Source organism: Scleropages formosus, chromosome 22, assembly GCF_900964775.1.
Source record: "Scleropages formosus chromosome 22, fSclFor1.1, whole genome shotgun sequence".
Lineage (NCBI taxonomy): Eukaryota > Metazoa > Chordata > Actinopteri > Osteoglossiformes > Osteoglossidae > Scleropages > Scleropages formosus.
In genome coordinates, this window is record NC_041827.1 from 14,750,966 (window position 1) to 14,763,454 (window position 12,489).

At 47.8% G+C, this 12,489-nt stretch overlaps 1 protein-coding gene across 1 annotated transcript; it reads right to left on the reverse strand.

Annotated features, from left to right (window-relative positions):
- Positions 1-8,844: 8,844 nt before the first annotated feature.
- mych (myelocytomatosis oncogene homolog) lies at positions 8,845-12,012 on the reverse strand. The gene is made up of 3 exons (XM_029247640.1): positions 11,840-12,012; positions 10,423-10,987; positions 8,845-10,207 (listed from the first exon to the last, which is right to left on the reverse strand). The coding sequence occupies exons 2-3, from the start codon at positions 10,967-10,969 to the stop codon at positions 9,681-9,683; spliced, it is 1,074 nt and encodes a 357-aa protein (XP_029103473.1). The 5' UTR covers positions 10,970-10,987; positions 11,840-12,012; the 3' UTR covers positions 8,845-9,680.
- Between the last annotated feature and the right edge of the window lie 477 nt (positions 12,013-12,489).

Genomic DNA, 12,489 nt, shown 5'->3' on the forward strand with positions numbered 1-12,489 from the left:
TCTCGGAGCATTCTGATCCGTTTCAGCGTTTCGCACGGCAGCCATATGTAGGTCACAATGTGCGAAACCTTAATCTTGGTGAGAATATTAGTCAAATCCTAGCTTGCGAACATGTGGCGGAACTGTGCTTTCTGGAAGCCCCCTCCCCCTGCGGAGCGCCCCCGGCTTTGGGCGGAGAGGACGTGGGACCGGAGAGCTGCGGGTCAAGACAATTACGCAGAGGGAAGGGGATTCCGGTGGCATTCCCAGTTGGGCCCACCGGGCCGCTCGGCACCCTGCGGGTGATCTGACGGAGCGCGACCTGACGCTGTCACAACACGTTAGCTGGGCGCACCTTGCGCAGGGAACACACACACACACACACACACACACACACACGCGGATCCACAAGCGCTTGCAGTGTTCTGCTCCGCTCTACCTGGACCCACTCCGGTTCACACCGCAGCATTTCACCTGCAAAGCTCAAGCCTTTCCCGGCCGTCCTTCCCGCTCCGCCGTTCATTCGCCTTTTTGAAACGATCACGACGGCTCGCTGCGCTATCGACGCCTTGAAAGGCGAAGTAGGCGTTTCGGATTAGACGTGGAAGACTGACAAGAAACGCGAACAGGAGGAGTGAGTGTGCAAGTTGCGTTTAAAAAAAAGAAAAGAAAAGAAAAAAGCAGAAGAGTTCTTCGGAGGAAACACATGTTGTTCTTTCAACTTGGGTATTTTTAACCCGGAGCTGATGTTTACACAAAGCGCCAGAGCGTCACCCGGGGGGAGAGGTCTTAAGTTTACCGCAGAGCTTGAAAACAGTCATCGCCAGGGAAATTCTAGCTCGCGTGGGGAGCCTCGGCCTACTTCGGCACACCGGCGATGTGTCGGCATCGAGGAGCCGCGAAAACACCTCGGTGCTTACGATTCGCGGGAACCTGCTGAAGCAGACTAACATTATTGGGAAGACTTTTAAGGACAAACGGCAAACATGAGCACCTCTTACTATAACACGGGACGTCGTGTTTCAGAAGCACGTCCCGCTTTCGCGCCGCCTTTTCACCGTTAGCGGCGCGAAAGTGGGCGGGCGGGCGGGCGGGCGGTGGTCGGACACACGCGCGGCGTGTGGCGCGAGGAGGGTTTCCTGCCGTGGGAGGAACTCCGGGTCCGAAGCGCCGATCCGCTGGGAGACGGGCCTCCCGGCGCCGCTGCCCCCCCCTCGCAATAGCCCCTCTTGGAAGACTCCGCGGCTTCGGAGAAATGTCAGAACCCCTTATTTTTAGAGTTGCCCCACAAACGTGTGGGTATGTTCTGGAACTGTGGTCTGGCCCCGTAGCCACCCACCCACACACACACGCGCGCACGCACGCTCCCTGGGCCCCCGCGCACGTTTAGACCGCTCGCCCCGGCCCATTACGGTCAGGGATGTCGGAACAACGTTCAGCCCTTCGACCGCATCCTGTCGACGCAACGAGGCTCCGGAGAGACCCCCCGCCGCTCCGGGGGATGGGCTCTGCAACGGCGGCCTCGGGGTCAGGAGCCACCTCGCAGGGCTTCTCCATCTCTGTCGCTTCCGACAGCAGGGACGCGGTTGTCACCGGGGTCTCCCTCAGGTCTCTTGGCGTCTGCTGGTCACAATCACTTCCAGCAGACTCGCCGCAGGAGCGCAAACGCATTAGTGACGTCGCAGCGTACACACACACACACACACACACACACACACACACACACGCCATCTGTGCCAAAACCATCCAAGCCTCCTAATAATCCAAAACGGACTGATTTTGACCATCATGATGCTACGGCTGCTTTTTCGTAACGGGCACCGGGCTTGTGAACTTCGCACTGATATCAGCCGTCGTTCAGAGTCGTCTTCCTGCACGCGTTCCTGCTTGAGTGTGGATGTCAGTGACAAGCGTGTTATTGAAGTTCCTCAACATGATTGTAGTATTTGGCCATAATACTCTAATGTAATCATTACCAGGGTGAGGAAGGCTCTCCCTCTTTCTGCTCTTTGAGGCATTTCCCATTGCCCCCCGCACCCACCTTCCCGATTAAAGCCCCTTTATATGCCGAGGCTCTGGCTGAAAGGCGGTTTAATGTCCGCCGAAGAAAGGCTTTTTTTTCCCCCCCGAAAATGGATACAGAGTGACCCCTGAACTGCAGTGGATTTGCCAGTCATTAGTGAGTGACCCCTCACCCTCTCAGGCTCCCCGCCCCCACTTCGAACCCACCGCCCTTGTATTACTGGCCCGTGATCCATCTCGTGACCCTCGTCAGCCATGAGAGGCCGATGCTGGATAGATGTGATCGTTGCGCGCGTCCGTTCGTGTCGCTGCGCCCGCGTCTCCCTAACTTTGTGGTGACGTTTTATTTCTTTATTTTTTAAATAAAATAAAAGGTCTTCGAAAAGCGAAAAAGCCGAAACTTTGTTGTTTTTGTTTGCTCATTTAAGCTTTTCTCCTTATTATGTTAGGTTTGTATGCTAAGGTCCTTTCAATGATTCACCGGTGTATAGAGCTGGGTAATTTTAACTTTATCAGTTCAAGGTAAGTACCTTGATCAAGGATCCTACAGAGGCAGGAGGGATTCAAACCCAGGTCTTTTGAATGCAGGGTGGCGGCAACAGCTACACTACCTGCTCTTATTAACTTATGCAACATCTTCTACAATTAATTTAATTGAAGCAAGGTATGATGTGATGTCCCTGCAATGTTAGGGTAGCAAATGTGTGTGTGCGCATTTGTTACCCTAAGACATATATAGATAGATGTACTGTAGATATATAGATCTAGAGCTATACATGTCTAGATATATGTAATGTAGATAGATAACTGTATATATAGTTATCTATCTACATCTCATATATCTAGACACTATATACACTATATATATATCTTTACACTACACTATATATATATATATATATTATATATATAAACAGCTCTTTACTTTTTCTTATCCCGCTCAGTTTCTTTCAGTACTTAATTTTAATTAAAAGAATGCCAGCAAGGTTTTAAGAACACAGCAGTCCAGGAATTAAGTTAAAATAAATGTATTACATTATCTGTTCTTGGGAAAGCTTCACTTTAATTTTTCTGTGGCCAATCCTATTCATCTTAAAGAAGTTAAAGGAGCTATATTTAGGCAACAGCTGTTTTCTATGCGCTCCAAGTCCTGTCCTCCGAATAACGTATCAGTGTTCTCCAAATCCTCCTCAGAAACCCCCCTCATGTGCACTAATGGAAATGGGGATGAAGGGATCACTTTCTTGCCGAGCATGTGGATGCGTTCTGGTTAATGCGACTCTCAGCCCGGGCAAATTTCCACACTTGAAACTTGTGCAAAAGTTTGAGTGCTGCAGTTGACAGGCACTCCTTTAAATTACACTTGGGCTTCACCATTAGACGGGATGTGATATACCGTGCGTTGCGGGACAGATGTGTCTGTATCATTTTACTTTAGCACAGGCAGCTCCATGGAGCTCTAAGAATAAAGAAGAAAAAAAGATAAAGTGTTTTCCCTTTATTACTAAAGTACTTTTATTTGAGTGTTGTACTGTAATTAGTCGGTTTACCGCCTTCATGGTAACTGTAGAAGCACGGCCTGTCATAAAAAGAACAGCCGGTACAACTTTTTAAAAAATCATTTTAGGAAGTGCGTACGGCACCGCTTTCCACCACGAACGCTGTGATTTTGGCGATTCGGAAAGAACTGTTTCGGAGCGGCTATTTTGAGATTCACCGAATCGCCCTTTCGTATTTTTTGACCCTGGGGAGGTATAGAGGAATACGGTGTATACACTTAAGGTATTACGATTTTGTACAACCTGGAGTGCAGAGGCCTGCAAAGAGCTCTTCCTCCACGCTCCTTATTCCTTTCTATTGCAATTTTACCAGCGCAGAAATAACATTTTAAAATCCTTTTCCAGATGCTGCACTTTGTGTTTAGAAAAGTCACGAAGTTCACTGCAGAGCGGGGAGCTGCGTTCCGAGGCGGAGCCGCACATCCCATTGTCCGGAAACACGTAGCCGCTGCCTCCGCGCGAGTTTCCCTCCCCGGACCGCAGCCGGCAGCTGGGCTGCAGACGGACGCGAGGGATCCACCTCCGGGCGTAGAGGCGCATGTGCGGCAAGGTGACCCGAGCCAGACGCTCCCGATGTGGAAGCACGAGGCGATGCAAAGTGGGCAACTCGCCATGACAGGTGGAGCCGAGGTGCGAGGGTGCGAGTGGAACGCATACCATATTTCTGACTTTATACAGAGTTAACTGTGCTCACAGTCCTCGAGTAATAAGAACTATTAGGCTCCGGGTATCAAAAATTCCATAACATCATTAAGAAAACTTTCTGACGTATCCCGCAAAGCAAAATTGGCAGTGCTAAGTCATGTCAGAGTGAGCTCAACCTTGGGATGTAGAAATGTAATCCTCTCTCATAGCTGATTTAATATTGCTGATTTTGCAGCGCAAAAAGTCACGTGACCAGCCGTAACCTACATTTAGCAGTTGCGGAACTTCGAACTTTTCTTTAATCTCAAACCATTTCCTCGTTTTAAAAGTGTTTTTTTAAGCAATAAAATTTTGCTTTTTACTTGACAGTGATCTTACAGAAAAATCACAAACCAAGTGCCAGTATCAGTTACTTGATTGGGTTTGTCTTTAGTGTGTCTCAAAAGATTGGTCTCAATTATACATAGATAACAAATGAATAGATCAGGCAAATTCCTCAATAATTCATTTAAAGGGACCACGCTATGAATTGGTATGCAGATTCCTTTTGTGAACTCAGATTGTGCTGAATGATCTATTCAGATATGTCAGGAATGTGGAAAAAAGGAGGGAAAACACATGGAACTGGTCTGCAGATCAGCTCTGAACAGTGGTTTATTTATTCGTTTAGTCATGCTTCTCTCCGAAGTGACTTTACTAAGCTACTTACAATGGTTTACCCATTTATACAGCCGAGTCATTCTTAGTGTATGAATTCATGGTATGCACCTCGCTCGAGGGTACCAGAGCAGCAGGTGAGATTTGAACCTGGGCCTTTGGATTGCAAGGAAACTGTACTACCTGCTGCAATTTTACTGCAAATGTTCCCTTTAATTCAATGAGATTTTTTTTCAGCTTCCCTGAATAGAGTGCATTTGCATGTATTTCCTCTTGTTCGGCGGGCCAAATGTAAGACTAAGGCACACAAAGCCATAGCGACTCCACCTTCACCTATCTAGCAACACCTAGTCGCCTTATTAGCAATTCGGAGCCTGTCTCGCACCTCTGCGTCTCCGACGGTGGTGGCCAGTGAGGATCTCCTCAGGCAGCATTTACACACCAAACAAGCGGTCCACCTCGGTCCTCGAGTCCCAGTCAATTTACCACTCTTTAACATCTGTGGCTGCGGGGGGGTGGAGATCTCCAAAGGCGCAGTCTTCGCTAGAGTTTCCGAGATCTCCTGCCCGAGCCGCATCCGTCGTTCAATGAAAAACGGAAACGTCGTCGAGCCGAAGAAATGCAGCTTCCGGGATTCGGGCTGCGAGCGTCGCCGCGTGCGAGACGGAGCTGTCGAAAATCCCGAAACCAGAGCGGCGAACGCGAGAACAAAGGCAGCAGCGGATGTACGGGCCCGAGATGCTGTCATCACGTCGTTCGGGACGCCGCAGTCCGCCACCCGTGACACGGAGAAGGAAAGGAAAGCTCCACTCGGAGCTTTTACTACTTTTAAACGCCGTTGCTTGTTTTAATTGTTTTGGAAGTACTCGCAGTGCCGCTTGGCCTTACATTTGGCCCTCGGGGACACCCGTGTCGGGAAGGCCGCTGTATAAGTACCGTTTTGATTGAGCTCATGCAAACCGCAGGAATACTGCTGGCCTGATGTTAGAGGAACTGCAAGACAGCACACATTTCGCTGTGTGCGCAGAAGGTAATTGTTTGCATATGTGTGGACAAAGAAGCAGACAATCATCTGGGGGGCGTGGGGGGCGGGCCGGGTTCGAGATGACGAAGAGGCGTTTTCACAATGAACTGGGAGTTACGAGCAACAAGCTAAATAGCAAACCATGTGACGAAGACGTGGATCGTGCGCAATGATCTAACGGACCGATGATTCACCGAAGCAAAGTTTTTATACGGAATTTGTGACGCCCGCGATCGCGGCCTGTAAATGACAAGTAAACACAGCCCGTGCATAGCATTATATAACAACAACACACCTATTCTGGAGCATGGTCTTCTCCACGCGCAGCGGCAAACGGCATTAGCGGATATGAAATGGTACGCCGTTCGTTTTCACGCACCATGCGCTCCTGAATATGACTAGGACGTCGTCAGAGCGCGCTTCGCGTACTGGGGGCTCACCACTAATGCTACCCATTGCCAGCCACACCTAGACATCGAGAAGAGGGCGCAGATTTCCTCCTTCTCCTTTCTCCTCGGAGCAGCTTCCTACTTTCGTCCCCACGGACTTTCTCCTGGTAACTAGCCGATGATGCAGCCTTTCTTGAGCATCTCGGGCTTATTTCGGAAACGAACGGATGTTCTGCGTTATTATCAGAACCATTCCTGGCAAACATACCATACGGTATATATGTGCCAGCGGCACAACACCTTGTACAGTGAGGGGGTACCAAAAATATTAGCAGTGGTATTGTATTAAGTGATGCACAAATACTGGGAGGCACATTAAACTAGCTGAACACTGGGGTGGGGCGGAGCAAATCCCTCCACCCGCCCTTGTTACTTCCATAATATCTATGTTCAAAATGTTATATTACAATACTTATATTACCATATTATAGTCTCACACACACACAATGTCTATAACCGCTTGTCGTGACGAGCCGGAGCCTAACCCAGCAACACAGGGCACAAGGGTGGAGGGGGAGGGGACACACCCAGGACGGGACACCAGTCCATCGCAAGGCGCCCCAAGCGGGACTCGAACCCCAGACTCGTCACAGAGCAGGCCCCGGCCAAACCCGCTGCACCACCAGCCACCCACCCCGTATTATAATTATAGTCCTGAAAAAATGTGCTGAAAATTTGTTATTGGTTTGAGGATTTAAAATGTATTTGCTGTTGCACTATTCATTCATCTGCTTCTTTGTACTGTTATCGAAGATGGACAAACTGCTGTCAATATTTTCGGTAGCCTGCAGCTGTGCCACTTGGCAGAAGATGGTAAAACCGGTTGACACGGCTTAACTGTGTCATGAATGCTGGCAAACAGAATAGAGGATGCGTACTTTTCTGCCTGGGCAATGAGTTCACAACTTTATTATTAATTTGTTGATCTGACACCTTTTGCCCAAAGTGACTCAGTGCAAGGCTTTTGTATTAAACCACTAACAATCTTTCACACATTTATATATTTGCGCAATGAAGGGTGACTACCTTGATCCAGGGTACTATAGCAGGAGAGGCATTTGAACCTGGGACCTTTGAATGCAAAGCAGCTGCTCTAAGCAATGTGTGACCGATATATGCAGTTACAGAGAAGTGGATTAATTCATATTTACCGTGCCATGTGATACCCCCATTCATTTCATATTCAGCTGATACATGTCGAAAATCTGAAACTGCCTTTCTAAATTACATTTACATGCATTCTTTGATGAAAATGAGTCAGTCTACTACAGCAGAGTTTATGCAAGCAGATGAAGCTGTGAAGTCTCCATAAAAATTAAATGAGCACTGATAAAACAATTAATGCATGGCTAATTAAAGTTATTGTAGTGCTGAATGATGAAAACTGGTTATTTTTCACCTCCTTTATGTTGGGAGGACAAGTTAAAATATTTGTTTTTCTCTTGGACCAAGGGAAAATATTTCAACCAAATAGAAATTTAGGACATCACTATTCTAGCTTGCTAGGGGAGCATTCCGGAAAAAAAAAACCGTAAAATCAGTCACTCTGGCTTTTTAAACTCTATATTTTTAAGTATTTATAGATTCTGAAAGCCCAGCAGAACATTTTTTTCTCGCTGTTCTTTGTTACCTCTTACTTCTAGCATGGCTTTTATTTCAAAGGATGTCATTAAATCCACAGATACCTGTTCTTTCTTGTCTCTTTCAGTACCAAAGTACTGTTGAATTGGGTATTACGTAGGAGATGCATCTGAAGTCGTAAATCTGAAACTGCCTTTCTAAATTACATTTACATGCATTCTTTGATGAAAATGAGTCAGTCTACTACAGCAGAGTTTATGCAAGCAGATGAAGCTGTGAAGTCTCCATAAAAATTAAATGAGCACTGATAAAACAATTAATGCATCCTTCCTCTTTTATTGTAACATATGTGCCGTGAACTCCCTGGAAGAGGTCAGTCCACTTTTTTCACTGTACTTGTCAGCTTTGGGCAGGAGCACATCTCGGTTTTTTTTTCCAATTAAGGCATTAAAATTATCCATCCTGCTTATTAATTCAACAAAAAATCATTCAGCACAAAGCATTGACTAATCCAAATGAAATTAAACACTATTTTATGCAGTTTTGCTGAAGATTCAACACAGACCAAATCAGTGCAACTTTACAGGTGCACTATTGACAAATTTTGTTTCACAATACATAGAATAGTCCCCTGAACTAAATGAGGCATAATGAAGAGTTCAAGACACTAGACCAGCACGCACAGGGAACCAAGCTAGTAGTGCATGAGAACCAAGTCTGAAATGATGGCAGATACTCCTTGTGCAGCGACATTCATATCTGCTCAGTGGCACTGAAATATGCACTTCCCATAATAACACCAGGGTAAAACAAAAAAAAAACTGCTAACAATAGCAATAATGGGAGGGCATATTGTCTGTATTTGTAAATTAATTTGGCACAACACTTTTTCCTGCAGAGTGGAAATGACAGTACAATGCAGTTCTTGTTCCTCCATTTATTGTCATTTGTTTTTTATTTTTAGAAAACTTCAAATATTAAAGTGAACAAAGTAACAAGTTATTTATAAAATCTGTACAGATGCCATTATGAAGGCAAACAAAATCCTGAGGTAGACAATACATGCACTGAACAGACTTTTACCCAAGGTGCCTCTCAGCATAGCACCATGAAGGAGACAATTGCTGACAACCAACTAATTTAATGACAACATAGTTCAGGAGGGGGAAAAAAAAAAAAAAAAAAAAAATTCATCTAAATGGTGGAAAAACACATAGATCCAAATCAATACTAATTAGTGAAATGTTAGGGGGGAAAAAAAAAAGAAAAAAAAAAAAAAACAAACTATTTCATACAAAATGAACGAAATGGCACAAAAGTCCAAAAGCATCCATTTACACCTGGTGAGCCAAGAATTCCACCAGACAAGCTGAAGGTTCACAGGGGAATGTGTCAAGCTTGGGCAAGGAAACTGTCTTCTCCTGCCTTTTACTGAACAAATAACTTGCATTGAACGTCCTGGTAAGAATATATACAAAAAGCATTACAAAAAACATTAAGACATTATTAAATGATATGTCTTTGGGAGATTAAGCTCATCAACATGACATCAGCAACTGGACATCAAAATCTGCGCTCAACTCAACACTACTTGAAAGGGTTGTTGTATAGAGTGCCGTTCCAGAGGAATATCGCACCAGTCCGAGAGACAAGCCCAATGTCTATGTTTGTCCAGAACTGCCACTGGTCTTTGACGCACCCCATCCTCTTACAGCACACACAAGTCTTTGTCCTCTGTTCAAGTCCATTGTTTTGGCAGCAGGACTACCTCAGCTGCTCGAGCCGGAGCTTGAGCTGCTCTTGCCTCTGTCGGAGCTTGTCCTTCTTTGCGGACAGTCTCTGGCTTTCCATCTCCAACCCCCGGATGCTGTCTCTGGCCTTTTTCAAGATGACCACCTTGGACGCCTTGTCGTTGCACGAGAGCTCGGGCACGTGATCGCGCAGCCGAAGGAAGCAGTTCTTCAGCTCGTTTCTCCTCTGCCTCTCCATCACGTTGTGCGTGCGCCTCCTTTCCTCCTCGTCCTCAGGCTCTGCCAGAAACCGAGCCGAGGGGCCTCGCGGACGCCCGACCCCGACTGCGAGTCTTTGAGGTTCGGCCCGGGCCCGTTTATGCGGAGCGGCCGCAGCTTCGGGCCGGCGGGGGGACACGGGCCGGGGAGCCGCGTAGTTGTGCTGCTGCTGGATGTGACGGTGGCAGCGCTTGATGGCACGCTGCTGCCTGCGGTGCTCTGCTTCCTGTGCCCGTGAGATCGCACCCGTTCTCTTCACGGTCACCACATCAATCTCCTCATCTAAACAGTAAAACAGTCACATTTAAGAAAAAGGAGAAAATTTTTAACACTTAACAGCATTTTTTCCATCTCTATTACTGTACACTGACATGCACCCACACCGCAGCGCACAAAACAGACCTAAGTTCTATAATTTAACATCTTTAACACTCCACATGAAGAGGCAACTGAAGGCAAACATGTAACACAGCGAGAGATAAAAGAAGACTGCTCACCGGAGTCGCTGGTTGAAGATTCGCTCCCCGTGGACATGGCGCTGAAGTCCGAAGAGGACTCCCTCTGCTCCAGCCCCTCCTCGAACAAGTCGTCGCCCCCTAAAGACTGGCACTCTAGCGCCGCATCGTGGCAGTTCAGCGTGGAGCCGGCGATCTCCTCAAAGATGTTGGTGTCAATGTCCGAGAGCAGGGGGCTGCTGGAGAGCACGGCAGACAGCTTCTCCTCCGTCGCCTTGTCGCCCACAAAGTTCCACAGGTAGTCCTCGGAGGCGTCGGCCCGCCGTTCCTTTCCCCCCGCCACGTCGGCGCTCTCCCCATCCTCCCAGATGAACGGAAAGTCCTGGTCCTCCACCAGAAAGCCTGACACGAGCTCGAGCTCATCCACCTTGGACAGGGGCTTCCCGAGGCCACTCTTGAGCGGTGGCGACTGTGGCGGCGTGGGGATCATCTGCAGGTCCTTCAGCAGCACCTGGCAGAATTCCTCGTCGAAAAGCAGCGGCTCCGAGTCGTTATCCCAGTCATGGGACGGCGTGAAACTTTGCAGCATTTTCTCCTCAGTAAAAGCCTAATGTAGTAGCCAGGTGGGGGAAAACGGAAAGACTTTTAAAACTCAAAACACGACTGGAAATCTAGTATCAGCTACCAGCCGGTCCCGTTACCACGCAGCGATCCGGTAGCGTCCTTCCACCCTCCTGCTTTCGCGCCGGCAAGCGAACGCTCTTATTCATGTTTACATCCCGATCCACGCCCATGAGCGCGAGGGCACCGCCTCCTGCGAGGGCGGAGCCTCCACTTCTGTGACCGAGGCTCTAGCCGCAACGCCCCCCAGGCCCCGCCCCTTACCGCGGTGACGACATTAACAGCTGGAACGTTCCGGTTGGGGTCGCAGAATTTGGAGAAGGACTCCGCGCGAGGCGCCTCAAAGTGTTCGGTTGTATTTCACAGCGCGTGGCAGGTAGCTGAAGGACGAAGCCTAAGCCGCGAACCGAACGTCCGGCAAAATTTTCTGAAGGCTTTTCGAGAAACAGGCTAGTCTGGTTACGAAAGTGTGGAAGCAAGTGGCGCGAAAGTGAGCCCGCCCCGCGTGGACGTGTCCCCGCGCCGGTCTCCATGCCGGCGTCGTCGTCGTCGTAGTACACAAAACGCTGTTAGAGCGTCGACGCATACAACACTGCATTGAAAAGAACCGATGTTACTAGGCGACCCTGTGACTGCAGTCACATCCGTAGTTTACTTATAACCGTAACGAATTTTCGGACGACTACCGCCACCCCCATTCATCCTGGCAATAGGTGAACTCCAAAGTAAATTCCGCCCACGTTGTTTAGATTAAATCTAATCTGTAGAAGAAATGTCACGACAGTCGAGTTACACAAGTCAAGGGTGAGGTGCTCGTGTGCAAGTCGAAAACCCTTACCTTTTCAAAAAAAGCAAAAGAAAAAGACTTCGTCTTAACTAACAATCTGCAGCTTGTTAAGATACAAACTACAGCTGCGCACAGTAATGTTATCCAAAAAAAAGTAAAAAGTCATTATAAAGCTGCTCCACTGCTCTGCTATGATAACCCGGCGCCTGCGGTAACAGTAGGTGTGGTCCGCTCCCCAAGACCTTTCACAGTATAATAGGGTCGAACAACGCTGATGTCCTTCCGCACCGCAAAATCGCGCCAAAAATCCCAAACCCCAAACAAGTCTCGGTGTAACAATATTTCAAGCTTTAATTAATCGCCTCTGAGACTGAGTGCGTATGATTCTGCTCGCAAAGTGAACTAAGTAAGGGTATCTTCACCAAGCCGACGAGAATGTGATATATAGTCCCTATGGCGCGGAACACTTTCAGCGTGGTTTTGCAGTAGTGAAATTCCAAGAAAGCCGGGGCGAGACACGTGCAAAATGCCGGCTGTGCAGCGAGAAGACGGAGCGGTCCACCGCTTTGGCTTTACTGCAATACTTATACGCTGTCAGTGTATTTTGATATTAAACATTTGCGCTCAAGGATTTCCCCTAATTACTTGTAATACATTTCTGTGCAACATAAAATGTATTCACTAAGGCTAAGTAGGTTTTT